Source organism: Henckelia pumila, chromosome 3, assembly GCF_033568475.1.
Source record: "Henckelia pumila isolate YLH828 chromosome 3, ASM3356847v2, whole genome shotgun sequence".
Classification (NCBI taxonomy): domain Eukaryota; kingdom Viridiplantae; phylum Streptophyta; class Magnoliopsida; order Lamiales; family Gesneriaceae; genus Henckelia; species Henckelia pumila.
Window position 1 is genome coordinate 178950816 of NC_133122.1, and position 16995 is coordinate 178967810.

Below are 16995 nucleotides of genomic sequence, written 5' to 3' on the forward strand. Positions count from 1 at the left end.
AATTACAGGGATTTTATTAAATTATTTGTTTGTGTTTTTAATAAGCGCATCCGTCTCACGGTTGAGTAGATGCTACCCGCAGGGTAGTGCCCTGCGGGTGACGTGGTGGCGCATGATTAGTCAAAATTAATGGGCTCCACGTGGGACCCACTAATTTAGACCAATCATGAGGTTACACATCACCTACAAGGTAGTGCCCTGCGGGCGGCATGTACTAAACCCCGTCACACTAATCTATATTCTTTGGACGAATTAGCTCAATCTATGCATGTAGTAAAAAAATAATATTTTAAACTCAAAAAATAATATTTTTCATGAAATAAATCGGATCAAAAACTCATCTCACAAAATTGACATATGAAACGATATTAGGGTTTGGGCAAACCCGAGTCCCGCCCCGCCAACCCGTGGACCCGGAGGGTCCAATCCGGGTTAGACCTATGGGACCCGCTAAATTAAATATAATTTAAATTTTATTAAATAAAAAATTAAATAAGTTAAAAAATTAACAAATCATCATTAAATTTATTTTTAAAATTTATATCAATAATATTTAGAACAAAAAAATATTGCTACAAGTTAAAATATATCATTTTTTATTTAATTAATAATTAATAACAAAATAAAAATCATAATAATATAATTTCATATTAAAAATATCATAATATATTAAAATTATTTAAATCCAAAAATATTATAAACTCAAATTAAAGATAAAATATTGATTATGTAATATAAATAATATAATTATATATTATTAATATATATACATGTATATTTTATATTTATATTAAAGTATATTTAATATATATTTCTGGACCCGTTTGGCCGAGTCTAAACCCGTCCCGTCGGGTTCAATGCGGGGTCGGGTTTAAACCAGATTCATTGTCATCCCTAGATATTATATGAGTTTTTGTATTAATAGTTAATATCCTACAGAAAAGTGTTTTCAACCATTACTCTCAGAAAAAGCCCATTTCATATGCAAAATGGATTGATAAGTTGAGAATTGGACATCGAAACTTTACACAAAAAACCCGTATGCATATTCAATTAACACAAGCTGAAGTAATCTCATGATCATGTATAGGCTTGGGATCAAGCTTCGTGGCAAGATAGTATACACTCTAGTTCACAAAACTCAACCACAAAATTACCAAAGCAATATCTGCTACAGTAATAAAGCACTTCCCCTAGCTTGATATCTTAGCCATACCGCAAAACTCAATAGTCCAACATTAATTTAATTTCAATCGGGTAGTAATGAAAATCCAAAATGTCAAGATTCAAGAACCGCCCATTGTTATATCATTGACAGCAGGTGTATTTGTGTTGGTGCTCAATGTACTGTCCTTTGAAATGCTCGTCTGAGCCTGCCCCGCTCCAAAGGTGAATTCTTGAGGAGGGGTGTCAAAAGAGGGACGCGAAAAAATTGAAGTCCCACCAATGTTATTGAAAGTCGGAACTGCTGCAACTGGCAGATCATGAGGCCTTGCAAAGCCAAAGCTGAAGCTTGGCATCGCATTGCTGCTGTTCTCTAACAAACCGAAGATCTTGAGCTCGTACTCCTGTAATTGCTGATACACCGCTAAAATATAAGAAAACAGAATAACGTCAGAATCAAAATTACGCGTTAAGAACTTTAAATTCACGCTGAATCAATCATGACATTTGAGTTCCTTTTTACACGGAATCGCCAATTCAGGTTCTAGGCATAAGGATTGTGAGGCACCGGTTTACGTTGACTAACTGAGATTTTATAAAGAAAACATAATCATATGATGTATTTTATAAATTAAGTTAAATTCTATGAAAAGCATCATCTGGCACCCCCCCCCCCCCCCCCTTTGATGTGACACAAATACTCCGTATTTCAAAAAGTTATACAAGGAAAAACAACTACCTGTCACCACAAAAAAATCTACCGGAATCAAATACTCGGCCTGAACTAAATTTTGCACATATTATGAATCCAACTCAATTTGATCCTCATGTTTAATATTAGCATCTAACATGATGGTTCCAGTCTAGATCAAATCATTTTGTGGATTAGAAACTATACTGTTAAGCTAATTCTTTTTAGAAGAATAACAATAATAATAACTTAAGAAAGTACTCATTATTCCATTACTCTCACATCCTCCAACAAATTACTCAGAATTCTAGTACTTCTGATTTCAATCTCTTATCCACATCTTGCGTTATATAAAGTCTGTTGAATTACAATTCAAGGGCAAATCTTAAGTAAAAATCTTGGCGATTTAGGAAAACCTAATTGTATCATCAAAGACAAATTAAATAGATTATATCTGATTGGAGCCAATATAAGAACTGAGAAAACTGAAAGGAAGTGTAGTTAAACCTTGATTCAGTTCTACTGAAGGTCTATGCTCTTTCACCCACTGGTAACTCTGGGCAAGTTTCCAACCTTTGCTTTTCATCAAGAAAGCAATTACTATAGCTGGAGACCTGCCAATAAGACTCACAGAATTTAACAACGATCTTTCAAGCAACAAGCATTAAGTAAAAAACTTCAATCAAAAGCAGCAAGAAGTGCAGAAGCAAAAACACTAGTAACTAAGTATGCCGATGGTACCTGGTCACATATCATTAGGGATTTAGGTCATGTTATATATAGACTATATATTAAAGTTAAACTCTCTGTGTTAATTACTTTGGTGTGTCGGTGGAACTTTCTATAAATATCCTTATTTATTCCAATTTCCATTACTTTTATTCTCCCTAATTTCCTATCTTTAATCTCTTCTTATTTACAAATTGATTAATGCTTAATATATTTATAGATATTTCTATATTTATATCATTTAATTTCATTTCAAATTAAATTAATTATATATAATTATAAAATTATACAAACATTATATTATTTTATGTATACAATTATTATGCTCATGCAACGCGTGTCGTGTGTGCATTAATGGCTAGTTTATAGTTAGCTGCCATGTATGAACTAGAAAATTACCTCAAATTTCTAAGGCACCGATAGTTTCACAAAAAGATGATAAAAGATATTAATATAAGGATGATAAACTGTTATATGTGGAAAACATATTTTATTATGGCTATAATCATTTGTAGAACTTGAACCAAACAATTGATGAAAGAATGATTTACAGTACTTTAACGTCATCTCCTTTTCACCCAAAGGTGCCTAAAAGTATTCAAAGTTCCAACCCAAAGCCCAGTTTTGAAACAGAAAAATTACAAACACATACACACACAAATATCCAGAGAGAGGAAGAGGTAAATAAAAGTCAAGGATATAACATCCAACAAAAAACAACCAAAAAAGTTGCAAGACACAACATGTGAACATCACCTGTTTTTCCCTGACATGCAGTGCACAAGAACCCGAGCCCTATCTTTTTCACATTGTTCTGCCAAAAGCACAAGGGCTTTATAAGGTTTTAAAAAATAATAATAATAATAATAACCACGCATGTAACAGAATTTGAAGAAGCAAATTCCATGATGTGACATTAAAGGTTCAGTCATTCATCACTTTTTACATGATACAAATGAATGTATGATGTGTAAGCTCAAATACAGCAAAAAAACATAAACATCCGCCTTTAGATAGAGATATCATTTTCAGCCTTCAATAGTCGAAGTCATATGTTATTTGATTCCTGGCAGGCAAAATAAGCAGCTTCATCGATACATAGTGGTCGGTCCAACTCATTTCATGTTCATAAGATGGTGCAGATGCAGATTTCTATTGTTAATCCCAATTAATTATTTATTGTCTCATAATAAAAGTGTAAAAAAGTTGAGCTCGACTCGAAGTTTTGAACTTTTAAATTTTTTTGGTTTATATAATATCTTATGAATTTCTGAGTTCGATCTCAAGCACATTATTAATTGATTTATAATTCATCTGATTCAAAATCAAGGGTAAATTATTGTAATTCTATGTTCTACTATGAAGAAAATGTTTGATAAATTTTTAAATTACAAAAAATTACTAATAAAAATAAATTTTGTTAGCTTTAATTTTTTTTAATTAATATTTCTAATTATTAATTTATTATTATAATATTTAACCCATATATAATATACAGTAGCTACCAATGGATAAGTTATAACTACATATTGACAGTGATAAAAAGCTCACAAGCTAGCTTACAAGCTTTCAAACAATCATGTAAAAGTCTAAATTCAAAACTAATCAAGCTCAAGTTAAATGTGTCACAAGCTAACTCAACTCATCTTATGCCTACTAGCATATTGTAGCGGGAAAAACTTTTCATGTACAGGTGTATGTAATATTTATATATAAATCGGAACTAAAATTGTCCATAAACAGCTCCATTGAAATTATATGCAGTTCATTAAACCTGCCAAGTGCGTAGCATTCATCTTTTTCATTTCTCCTCCCCTTTACTTCTCCTCTTACATCAATCACAGCACAGTGTAAAAGAGGAATTGACACAATTCAATCAAGGTACTAAAATAACCTAAAAGAAATTTCCAGAAATGAAAGGGATAGACATTAACAGTTATAAGCTCACCTAAAAACTGAATCGCATCATCAAATGGCAATTTCTGATTGTCTTGGAGGCAGTGATAGGTAAAAGAATTCTTGTACAAATTTTGGCAAGCAGGTACAGTCTGCACATATACAGATGTCTTTAAGTGAATGGAGAAGTCCTTATCATCTATATTAGGAAAGTTGATTAGTACAAGTAAGAACTCAAGGTTCAGCACATGCCAACTACGAAATGCAGTAAGTGCAAGTCAAAATCGAGCTATTGACCAGAAGTACGAGGCACTTTCTCCAATGGTTCGGATATCTAAAAATCCTATACAAAATAAATTGTAAAGATTAATCTCATCCAATATTAAATTTTCACAGTAATATTCCAACTAATGGTAAAAATGGCCAATCATTGGTGACATGAGTGACTTACTACACTAATTTGTGTCATGTGACAAGTTCAACCACCAGTAAGCACACTAATCACACGCCCAACATCGTCATTGTTTTCTTTTGAGAAGCAAACAATAAGCGTTTTATAAGATTTAACACTCTTATCTTGTCTAAGAAGTACACATTACACAGTAACTACTATGTTTTAGGGGGTCCAAGGATATCAAAGATACTAAATGCTTGCATACAATTCCTAACACAAATGCAAAGGAGCATATAATAACCGGGATTTCTCTGTCTAGGTTTCCGTTTGAGGTAAGCCAACATAACAAAAGGTAAAATATTAATGGACAAAAGCAAGATAAAAACTCTCCTTTTAACATGGGGAAGTCTTTTGACCTTTCGAACTAACTCCTAGAAAGACATGATTTCAAGATAAGCCTCCGATCCTTTATTGGATTATAGCTACTGCTGTTGAGAAAGAGCAGCACGCTGCTGCAGGGATGTTAGGCGTTTCTTTTGAATAGCATGTTACTCCATAATGACGCTCACGTGTACTTTCTTAGGCTACTAATGCTCTGTCTGTTGGGTTTGGGATTTTTTGGCTAAACTATAATTCGCCAAACAACCGGCCAAGATTGTGAATGAGAATTTATAAAATGAGGACTCTGGACAGAGAGGGATCAAGCAAAGCATATTATCCTCACAACAAATGTGATTTCATACATGGAACTTTAAGTATACGGGCAATTCCGTGAATCGAAGAAAACTGTAACAAGTCTAAAGGTCCAAAAAGAGATGATATAATCTTAAATAAATAAAGATAAATTAAAATATCGGCATCAATAAAAGATTGAAATTTATCAAATAAACCTAACAACTGAGAAAATTTGACGGGAACGAAAATAAAAATAATCAAGACACAAACGGAAATATCGATCATTATTTTACATTAAGAACACGGGAGATGCCCTGAGTTTTGAGAAGTTCTGCGCGAGCAGCATTGTCGTAGCTGCCCAAGTAGAGGAACTCGGGCAAGATCTCCGACGGGAAGGCGCTGACATGGACGGGAGATGCAGCGGATTTATCGGACGCGGAGGCCATACGGTGGCCGCAGATGCCACATACCTCCCCCTCCTCGTACTTGTGGTAATGCCCGCAAACCCCACACGGGTTCTCTCTCTCCCTCTTCCTCATAATCGATCCAAAATTCCAATAATTCACTCCCCAATGCTTCTCTACACCTTCAAGACACCGAAATTCGAGGATTTGATTGGGACAACTATGAATGAGAGGAGGGAACTTGGAGGGAGACTTGGGTTTTGGGTTAGAAATCGAAGCGGGGATAGAGAATCGGCGGATTGCTGGGAAGAGATCTCTTCGAATTCTCTTCCTCTGGCGATGAACGCAAACTCTACAATGATTTGCTCCAACTCCTTTACTTTATATTTTCGGGATCAATTTTGCTTACTTCTCCAACCTGTATAATTTTCATGACGATAATGCCCTTGACAAAGGTGACATCGTTTAGATTCTAGGAATAGACACGAAAATCTTGAATAAAACTTGACCCGTGTCCATTCGAATCTGATTTGTCAAAATATTACTCAAAAATTTCTCAACTCGAAAATGTCTAACCCGAATCCAAATAATTTGATCGACCCGATTATATTTCTTTATTTTTTTAATGTTTTTAAAAAATAATTAAATACAAATATAAAAACAAACAATAATAATAGTAATATTTAATTTAAACACGTAATATCTAAATCTGAGTTATATCTTACTATATTATTATAGTGGAGAGTTTTAAATTTCAAGTAATTTGTGAAGTTTGAGATGAAATTACGATTATATCATAATTTGATTTCCAACAAAACCAAAACTATTTAAAAAATTAGTTATTTTATATGGTCTTCTTTTTTTAGCCATTAGATTTTTATTTTATTTATCAAAATGATATTTCGCTATCTTTATTTATGTTTTAAAATTTTTTAAATTAGATAGTTGTCACTTTTAAATTTTTGAAAATCTAATTCATCGCGTCTTCTAAAAATAACATGAAAATCAATTAACATAAAAAAAATTATGTATATGCACGCATCGCGTGCAAGAGACACTGGTATAATTTAAATTTGAAATTCTATATGTAAAAAAATTTAAAGTATATTTACTACAAAAAAATAAAAAATTATTTTAAAAAATCAAAATTGTACAAAATAAATATTAAATGACGAAAATTTATTATATCAATTTATAATAAATTTGTTTCAAACATACAACATATAAAAATGTAGCAAATCTTTTCAAATTTTATATAATTATAATAATAATAATAATAATAATAATAATAATAATAATAAAAGTTTCGGGTCAACCCGAGCCCGATAATAATAATAATAATAATAAAAGTTTCGGGTCAACCCGAGCCCGATTAATTTTTTTGAATTAGCTTTTGGGTCAATCCAATTCAATCCGAACCAAAAACCCCAACCCTAATTCGATATTTTTCGAATCAACTCACGTCGATTTTGAAGGTTGGACTCATTTTTGAGTCTTTGATGTTCCTAACTTGAGTCCCACGTAGAATAAAATAAAAGGACCCCGAACGACACCGCTTTTCCTTCTCTCTCTTTTTTTGCCCTTTTTGCCTTTTTTATTATAATTTTTTTGCGGGGCTTTTGTTCCAACAAATTTGTATTGGATTTTGACATGGTTTCTTTGTGCCAAAACACGTGCACATGTTTAGGTTAAATTTATTTCAAATAAAATAATATATATTTTTTAATTTTTCGATTTGAATTAATTATTTTAAAATTAAATATTATTATATGGATGATAATATTTTTACCGATTGCTAACAAATTATTATCATTTCTTTGAATCCCACGAATATTGTCAATTTTTTTCAACGAATAAAATTTTGGCAAAAATGTCAACTTCAGTTTTGTATATATGGTGTGTGACATTTTTAGTCTTATATGTGTCAATGGATCAAAAAAAATCTTATACTTACGTTTTTTTAAAATAGATTTTAGTCATTTCAAACGGTGTTGAAATAAATTGATATGTATACATAAAAACTAACCGACGCCCGATGGTCTGCTCTTTCTTATTCTTTCTCTCGCCCGATAGATTTGTGGTTGTGTAAATTGTGTTGAACTTATGTTTGTTTTTAAGAGCTTGAGAGATGGATCTTTGTTTTTACTTTGTTATAATTGACAGTAGCAGAATGCAAATTCTTTCTTCCAGAAATTTGCTTGAGAAAATGCCTCCTTTTGGTTTATAGACTATAAATGTCGGGTACCCAAAACTACCCAACTTTTTTGGGTAACCAAATGGTCGGGTAGTTCATGATAAATTTCGGGTTCGGGTAGTATTTTTATTACCCAAAAAGTTCGGGTACCCGACCCGAACTACCTGAACCCGACAAACCCGACCCGATGCCAACCCTGGTCACGCCACCCCAAGGGCAGTGCCTTTGAGATAGCATAGACTTTTCCCCAAATTACATCTATAGAATGAAACTGTCCGCACAACCGACGGGACTTGAGCAAGGACTCGAGACTAGCTTGCTTGTCTCGAGCAAAGAAATTACAAATGAACTTTCTAAATTTACCTAAATAAATTAGACCATCTACCCGCAGTCAGCGGAAATCGAACCTGAGATCAACTGGTCTCAAGATCTCATTCTTAGCCATCAGGCTAAGACCTCATCGACAAAAAAAAAAAAAAAAAAAAGGTGTTTTGTCAAGAGGATCCCCTCTCGAAATAAACATGTGTAAATCCATTCGTATTTTATTATCAGCTTTAAACGATTTTACGTTAAAATTTATGAATATATATATATATATATATATATATATATATATATATATATATATTATGTGAGATGATCTCACTGATGGTTATTGATAAGTGCATTTTGTGTGCATTATTTCTTGTTATTTTTATGTTTATTTTGTGTGCATTCATTTTATTTTATGTATTTTTATGTGTTTTAAGTGCATGTGTGTGTATTTCACTCCTCGTGTTGATTTTGTAGGAAAGTGGATTTTTGAAGTGTGAATTATGGAGCAGCTTTGGTAGAAAAATCATATTTAATTTTAGAGAGATCCAAATCCGATCTCCACCGTTCAGAATAAATTCAAGATGTTTTAAAGCTGCTGTCCAAATTTCAGGTCAATCCGACGGCTAGAACTTAAGATATGAATTTTTTAGGATAACTGCGCGCTGAAAACTGAAGGCAGAACTTTTCAGGCTATAGCGTGATTTTTCCTGCGCCATGGCGTGAACTGGTAAAAATTTGAGAATCGAGACATAAATTTTCAGGCTATGGCGTGACTTTTCTGCGCCATGGCGCGACGCGGACTGAAAAAATATTAATTTTCTAACATTAAAAGTTGCTATTTTTTGGGGCTTTATTGGATGGGCTTTCAACCACATATAAAAGGGGACATATCAGACGTGAGAAAGGGTTCCGAAGTTCCACACATCAGAAATGCAAGGAAGGAGGCGGTCATCCAAGGAGAAGAACGTAAAGAGGGAGGAAACTTGAAGAACTCAAGAATCGCAACACTAGTTTTCTCTTCTTTCTTTTATATTTGTTGGGATTTAGGGGATCCTACCCCAAAACTATGTTTTGATTTCTTCTTGAAGATTGAATTTGGTTTTTAAGAATTCTTGATTATATTACTGTGTTTATTGATTATTTGGAGATTGATCAACTTCGAATTGATTTTATGTGTTATAATTGATACTGAAAGGAGATTTTATAATATGATAGGGTAATATAGTCCATAGATCTACAACTTGCATAGACATATGAGGTTGGATACATGTTGATAGTCATAGTCCAATAGGTCGAAAGCTAGAGGATTCCACAAATCGTAATGCAATTGCAATTGTTAAATAACACAAGGACACTTGGTTATTGCAATTTGTTAATTAGATTAATATAGCTCGACATAGTATATTGATAGATTAGGAAATTCCGTCAAAAGCATGACTTGAGAACCGAATTTCAATCATTAGAGAAGAAAAAGGGGTAGGTGAACCGAGATCCTAACAATCGTTTATTTATTTTCTGAATTTAATTTTATTATTTTGTTTTTTTTCCATCTTTTATTTTAGTTTATTAATTTATTATCATGTTATGTTAATTAACTAAAGAATAATACTTGAGTAATTCTGTCACAAATCAATCTCTGTGGGACGATACTCGTACTTTGTACACTATATTATTACTTGACTCGTGCACAAAAACTTGATCGAGCAAATACTACCGCTGAAAATCAACCTAAATATATCAATTAAGCTCAAATATATCGCAAGTGCACGAGTCAAGTAATAATATATTGTACAAAATACGAGTATCGTCCCACAGAGATTAATATCTGACAAAATTACTCAATTATTATTCTTTAGTTAATTAAGATAACATGATAATAAATTAATAAACTAAAATAAAAGATGGAAAAAAAACAAAATAATAAAATTAAATTCAGAAAATAAATAAACGATTGTTAGGATCTCGGTTCACCTACCCTTTTTTCTTCTCTAATGATTGAAATTCGGTTCTCAAGTCATGCTTTTGACGAAATTCCCTAATCTATCAATATACTTTGTCGAGCTATATTATTCTAACTAACAAATTGCAATAACCAAGTGTCCTTGTGTTATTTAATAATTGCAATTGCATTACGATTTGTGGAATCCTCTAGCTTTCGACCTATTGGACTATGACTATCAACATGTATCCAACCTTATATGTCTATGCAAGTTGTAGATCCATGGATTATATTACTCTATCATGTTATAAAATCTCCTTTCAGTATCAATTATAACACATAAAATCAATTCGAAGTTGATCAATCTCCAAATAATCAATAAACACAGTAATTTAATCAAGAATTCTTAAAAACCAAATTCAATCTTCAAGAAGAAATCAAAACATAGTTTTGGGGTAGGATCCCCTAAATCTCAACAAATATAAAAGAAAGAAGAGAAAACTAGTGTTGCGATTCTTGAGTTCTTCAAGTTTCCTCCCTCTTCACGTTCTTTTCCTTGGATGGCCGCCTCCTCCCTTGCGTTTCTAATGTGTGGAACTTTGGAACCCTTTCTCACGTCTGATATGTCCCCTTTTATATGTGGTTGAAAGCCCATCCAATAAAGCCCCAAAAAATAGCAACTTTTAATGTTAGAAAATTAATATTTTTTCAGTCCGCGTCGCGCCATGGCACAGAAAAGTCACGTCATAGCCTGAAAAGTTCTGTCTCGATTCTCAAATTTTTACCAGTTCACGCCATGGCGCAGGAAAAATCACGCCATAGCCTGAAAAGTTCTGCCTCCAGTTTTCAACGCGCAGTTATCCTGAAAAATTCATATCTTAAGTTCTAGCCGTCGGATTGACCTAAAATTTGGACAGCAGCTTCAAAACATATTGAAATTTATTCTGAACGGTGGAGATCGGATTTGGATCTCTCTAAAATTAAATATGATTTTTCTATCAAAGCTGCTCCATAATTCACACTTCAAAAATCCACTTTCCTACAAAATCAACACGAGGAGTGAAATACACACACATACACTTAAAACACATAAAAATACATAAAATAAAATGAATGCACACAAAATAAACATAAAAATAACAAGAAATAATGCACACAAAATGCACTTATCAACACCCTCATACTTAAACCTTGATCGCCCTCGAGCAAGACATGCAAAATAAAATGCAAACAAAAACATAAGTAAGGACGATTCATAAATGTGCACAGCCTCCGAGAAGTTCAATTACCAATAAAAAAATCACGGACATGCTCTCAACTTTTCATAATACACCTTCGATTTAACGTGAACGTGTGTGTGTGAAATGTCATTTCAGTTTCATGCAACTTAGACCGAATTCGTCTCAAAACTGCTTAGCAACCTATGACAAATCAGTGCAAGTATCACAATCTAGTGCTCATTCCTTCCAACGACCTCTAGACTAAACCCACCTCCCTTGAGATAATGAATTACACACCTCCGGATTTTTGCACCCGGTATTGCTTTAGCCCCAATAATTACCCGCTGACTTAGCTATAACTGGATAGAATACGAAAAATCATTCTATTTTTTTTTTGTAATCCCCTCGTCTATAGCCCGGATGGAGCATCAATCTCATTTAATCCGCATACTTAGCCTTAAATTTAGTCTTTTATAGGATTTTAATCCTTTCAAGGCCCGGATGGAATTGAAATTTTTTTTTTCTAGGTGCGCCCAAGATCATAAGTGTAAACTAGAGCCTCATCAAAATTCATAGAACACAATCAAGATCTACAAACCACCTATTGCCGTGCAATGGTCAAACTCACAGAAACTTCATCAAATCTTTCGCTACAATTCACTGGTCTAACATTAGTGCTTAAAAATATTTACGATTCAACCTACAGTTTCTCATGTCAAGTCAAGAGCAAAATTTTTCAAAAATAAATTTTTTCAACATAAACTTCATCATCATTGGCTATTATGACTCATCCCACTCATGCAAGACAACACAAACAAACAAAAATAAACAATATGAAAACAAACATGAAACATGACAGATGCAAAATAAACACACAAATGCAAAACTAGTCTACCCCCTCATACTTATCCAAAGCATTGCCCTCAATGCTCCAGAACAATGAACAGAATGCAAACAAACACACAATGCAATGAAAAACAAAAATAAACACAATGAAAACAAAATAACATTCCCCTGGTCAATCATCGTGGTGTATATCCATCTGCCGCTGCTGCACCACATTTCTTAGGCCATCAATATTCTTATATATTACCTTGAAAATCCAAAAATTGAGGGATTAAACATGATCAACTCAACACGAAACGACACTAGATAAAAAACTGAAATTAAATAAATGAAACAAAAAGAATTAGAATTCTTGGGTTGCCTCCCAAGTAGCGCCTGATTTTCAGTCCTTGGCTCGACCCTCAGAAGCACTCATCAAAGAGCGGCTGATGCCCAAAGTAAGTGTCATATGACACCATCAATGGGTGTTTTTGTTCTATGTTCCCTCAAGCTTGGCCAGATGTAAACAGTTTATGCTCGTCACCTCAACAACACTCCATAGAAGCTGATAAACATGGGAAGAGAAAATCTCTGTTGGCTCTCGGTGTTGCTGGGTAAAACTTGTGAATACTTGTCGATGAGACATCTCAAAGTATTACACCAGATGAATTCCTGCAAAAAATAAAATAGAAAACGGTAGCTCACGCAGGAATAAAGTAGAATAAACAAAAGAATTAACCAAAGAAAATAACAAAAAGTAAAATTTGTCAATTTCAATCTCCGGCAACGGCGCCAAAAGTTATTCGTTATATAGGTTATGGGTGCAAACGAACCGAATCGAGCCGAATAATGGTAAAATTTTAAGGCTCGAATTCGGCTCAATAAGAGTATATTCGAGTTCGAGCTCGATTCGAAGTTCGATAATTTCAAATATTTTGGCTCGAGTTTGGCTCGAAATGAAGTTCGAGTTCGAGTTCGGTTCGAAACATTCGAACCTATTCGTGAACTATTCGGATATTATGGTTCGAAAAGCTCGAAATGTTCGAAAAAGTTCGAAATGTATATATATTTATTATATAATTATATTATATTAATTAAATATTAAGGCTCGCGAACTATCGAACAGAGTAATTTCGGCTCGAGCTTGGCTCGAAAAAAAGTTCGAACATGTTCGAATTCAACTCGAGTTCGATAAGCTCGAATATGAATCAAATATTTATCGAGCGGGCTCGTAAAGCTCACGAACAGGTTCAGTTCGTATGCACCCCTAATATAGGTTGATCTGATTCATATATTACAATGAAAAATAATATCTTTGACGCATCAGAAATATTACTTTTCATGAGTTATGTCGAATAAGATATTTGCCTCATAAAAATAACTTGTAAACGCATCTCATATGAGCTTTGTGAAAATTTATATAGTTTAAATTATAAATAAATCTACATATTAAATCATGATTTGATATTTTATTTTATAGATAATTGAAATTATTGTGCATTACAACATTTTTTAAATTTGGTCTGATCCTTTTGAATACATAAGATGCAGTGTTAAAAGAATGTTTAACAATCTTGTGTTTCCTCATATTCTATTTATTAAAGGTAAACATCTTTCATAGACTAATTAGCTAATTTTGGTATGATGGTAAAGTTTTTTATAATACCAAAACACCATGTAAACGTCACATTTTCCTTTACGTTTTATTTTATCTTTTATCATTTCAATTCAAAAAACTAATAATTGTCATTTTAAAAAAATTAGAAAACTCTTTCAATGGAATACATGCATCGCATGTATCACATCTATTGGTATAAATTAATTACTAGGCGTTTATTATGCGCGGTTCACGCGTGAACATACATGATTTTTTTGAATATATAAATTTTTTATGTTGCTTGATTTTCATGTTAATTTTCATGATTGACATGATAAATTAAATATTCAAAAATTTTGGATTCAAAATAAAATAGTGATATAGTAAGATGTTTATACTTAAATACAACTCTGAATATTTTTATACAAACAAAAAAAATATGATTTGGGAAATTTATTTGTTACAAATAGTTTATTCCATACAAATATCATATTTTTTTAATGGATATTTTTTTTGAAAAATAAAATTATTTCAACCAATCTATTGTCTTTGATTAAAAAAAAGACAAAACAGAGGCCATACTTGTGAGACTTCGGTTCTAAACATCTACTCTCGGATTAAACAACAATTAAGCATACAAGATTCAAGGTTAAAAGTAATACTAATTTTTTTTTTAAAGGGGTGCCGCGCTCGGGCGGTAGAAAACCACCGCTCGGGCGCGGCCAAAACAACAGCCTTGTTGTTTTGCTCAAAAGGGGGGTGCGCTCGGTCTGCTAAAAACTGCAGACCGAGCGCCTCCTGCACCAGAACAAAAAAAAACCAGAAAAGCTCAACTCTTTCCCAGCTCAAAATCTTCAAAACCACATCTATTCAACATGCATAATCCAATACAAAAATAGTTCTAGACTCATACAATCTCAAACTAGTAGAACATGTTTTACTCTAGTTTATTCAAAACAAAACATAAAGAGTTCGAGTACAATATAAGTTCGATTACATATTCGACTTCTAAAACACCAAGTCCTCACTTCTATCAACTCAACCAACTAGCCATGCGATATCTGACTCGGTCATGCCCCACCTGTCGCCAAGCACACATACAAAGACAAGACAACAGTCGGATAATCCGGTGAGAATAATATTCCCAGAATAAGCAACAAACATGCAATATCAAATAATATATCAACTCAAGATATACAAATATCAACAATGCAATTCAAGAGGAATCTAAAATGAAGTGCATGTCTTTAAAGTCCGGAATTATCAAGTCTGGATAATCAAAAGGTACTCCGGTTATTCTCTTCTTCTATTGGGATCCCGAGGATAAAATACTACAAACAATCACACCGAACTCCCCTTTCGAGGTGGAAGATGTGTACTTCAATCCTCTAGACTCTGAAACAACTATAGAGGGTTAAGTCGGTCATTGCAGTAATTCGCCTGCCAATGCCCCCTGCTATAATTCTCAGAACATCTAATTCAAAATGAAATAAAACATTTGGCTCAATATGAATGCAATGCAAAACATAACTCATTCAACTAAAATCAAGCAAATCAGTTAACATGCAAGTATGTGATTTCTTCGGAATACTCGAATCAAGTCGGATTCGAGTTAATCGTTCCATTCAAGTCTAAGTCGTCTTATACCTCTTCTCAAAACATCGATGCTCCAAACCTAGAAACAACAACGATTCCTCAATCAAGATTCATTCTAACTTCCCCAATCGATAATAATAAATCGATAGTATACCGGCTTCAATATTCAAAAAGATTCAATTCCTGAAACTTCGCAACTCAACGGCCTTCGAACAAATCTGTAAAAGAAGTAATAAAGGCTCGAGATCAATAACGACATTCAAACTCGACTGAATACAGTTCAAATCAACTCAAATCAAACTATAGCCCACAACTCAAACCAGCGGCATAACGACTATAAACCGATCAAACCGGAAACACAGACAGCAGTGCAGCATTTCAAACAACTCAAATCAATGCTAAAACAACAATAACAACTCAAACCCATCAAATCTCAAAACTTCAATTCTCGAAAATCTTAAGAAAAATCATAATAAATCCGAACGACACTTTAATTCAAAACCGACTGAGAATAATCGATAAGAACTACCTCAAGAACAACATATCTGAAACTCAGTCGATTCTAACAACATCCGAAAATAGAATTCTAGTTGATCGAAGAAAAACTTACGATAGAACGAAGCTCTCGCTGCTGTGATCGCTAATCTGCCTTCAGAAATAAATTCTAACGGACGGATCGAGCGGAAACTGAAATCACAAAGCTTGGGAAAGCTTGGAGGCGCCTTCAATGGGAGGAGGAGGCGTGAGGGAGGAGATGAAGTGAAGGAGAAGGGTCAACTCAAGCTTAAATATCTAATAAAGTCCAAATTTGCATTTTAGTCCCTGAAAAATCCAAAATTTGCAAAACAGACCATGATCAAAATCAAGTCAGCTCTTGAACTCTGTAATATCCGATTATCTCAAATAAGCTCAATTAAGATAAATTTGGGGCGTTACAATTCTCCCCCTCTAAGAAGAGATTTCGTCCTCGAAATCAATAAGAGTCAATCACATAAGATGAGATGGAATCAAAATACTGCAATAAGAATTCACTCCTCATAAATAAGTCCAGAAATTTTGCTCCAATTCGAACTCTGACTCTTGAATACTCCTTCAAGTCCAAAACACCATCACTGCACTTATCAAAAACTAAAATCGGTTAGTCTCGAAGCTGCTTCTAATTCTGGTCGAAACTCTGAATCATTCGTCTCAAGCAATTCGACATCTCACAATTAAAAAACATAAGAAACTTTGGTCGGTTAATTCAGCAATACTCCGTCCGCCTATCAAAAGTCGTCTCATTCTCGTCAGAAAAATCCTTCTATGCTCAGTCACAAATCGAACTATCTCTGGTTCCAACTCATGTGACACAGAAAA

General features: G+C 33.4%; 1 protein-coding gene across 2 annotated transcripts; it reads right to left on the reverse strand.

Annotated features, from left to right (window-relative positions):
• Positions 1-1037: 1037 nt before the first annotated feature.
• Positions 1038-6340, reverse strand: LOC140887903 (protein-tyrosine-phosphatase IBR5). 2 transcript variants are annotated; one of them, XM_073295489.1, is made up of 5 exons: positions 5843-6337; positions 4533-4632; positions 3341-3398; positions 2363-2469; positions 1038-1588 (listed from the first exon to the last, which is right to left on the reverse strand). In XM_073295489.1, exons 1-5 carry the CDS (start codon positions 6086-6088, stop codon positions 1287-1289), a joined length of 813 nt encoding a protein of 270 aa, XP_073151590.1. In that variant the 5' UTR covers positions 6089-6337; the 3' UTR covers positions 1038-1286. The 2 variants fall into 2 exon arrangements, with proteins under 2 accessions (XP_073151590.1, XP_073151591.1); XM_073295490.1 differs by having other exon boundaries at positions 1348-1577; positions 5843-6340.
• Positions 6341-16995: the final 10655 nt, after the last annotated feature.

Bases quoted from the DNA above. Each gene is read 5' to 3' on its own strand.
- LOC140887903 (XM_073295489.1), bottom strand. From the start codon at position 6,088: ATGAGGAAGAGGGAGAGAGAGAACCCGTGTGGGGTTTGCGGGCATTAC. The intron at 2,470-3,340 runs GTGATGTTCACA...TCTTATTGGCAG, and splicing joins TGCATGTCAGGGAAAAACAG to GTCTCCAGCTATAGTAATTG. The intron at 1,589-2,362 runs GTTTAACTACAC...CTTATATTTTAG, and splicing joins TTCAGTAGAACTGAATCAAG to CGGTGTATCAGCAATTACAG.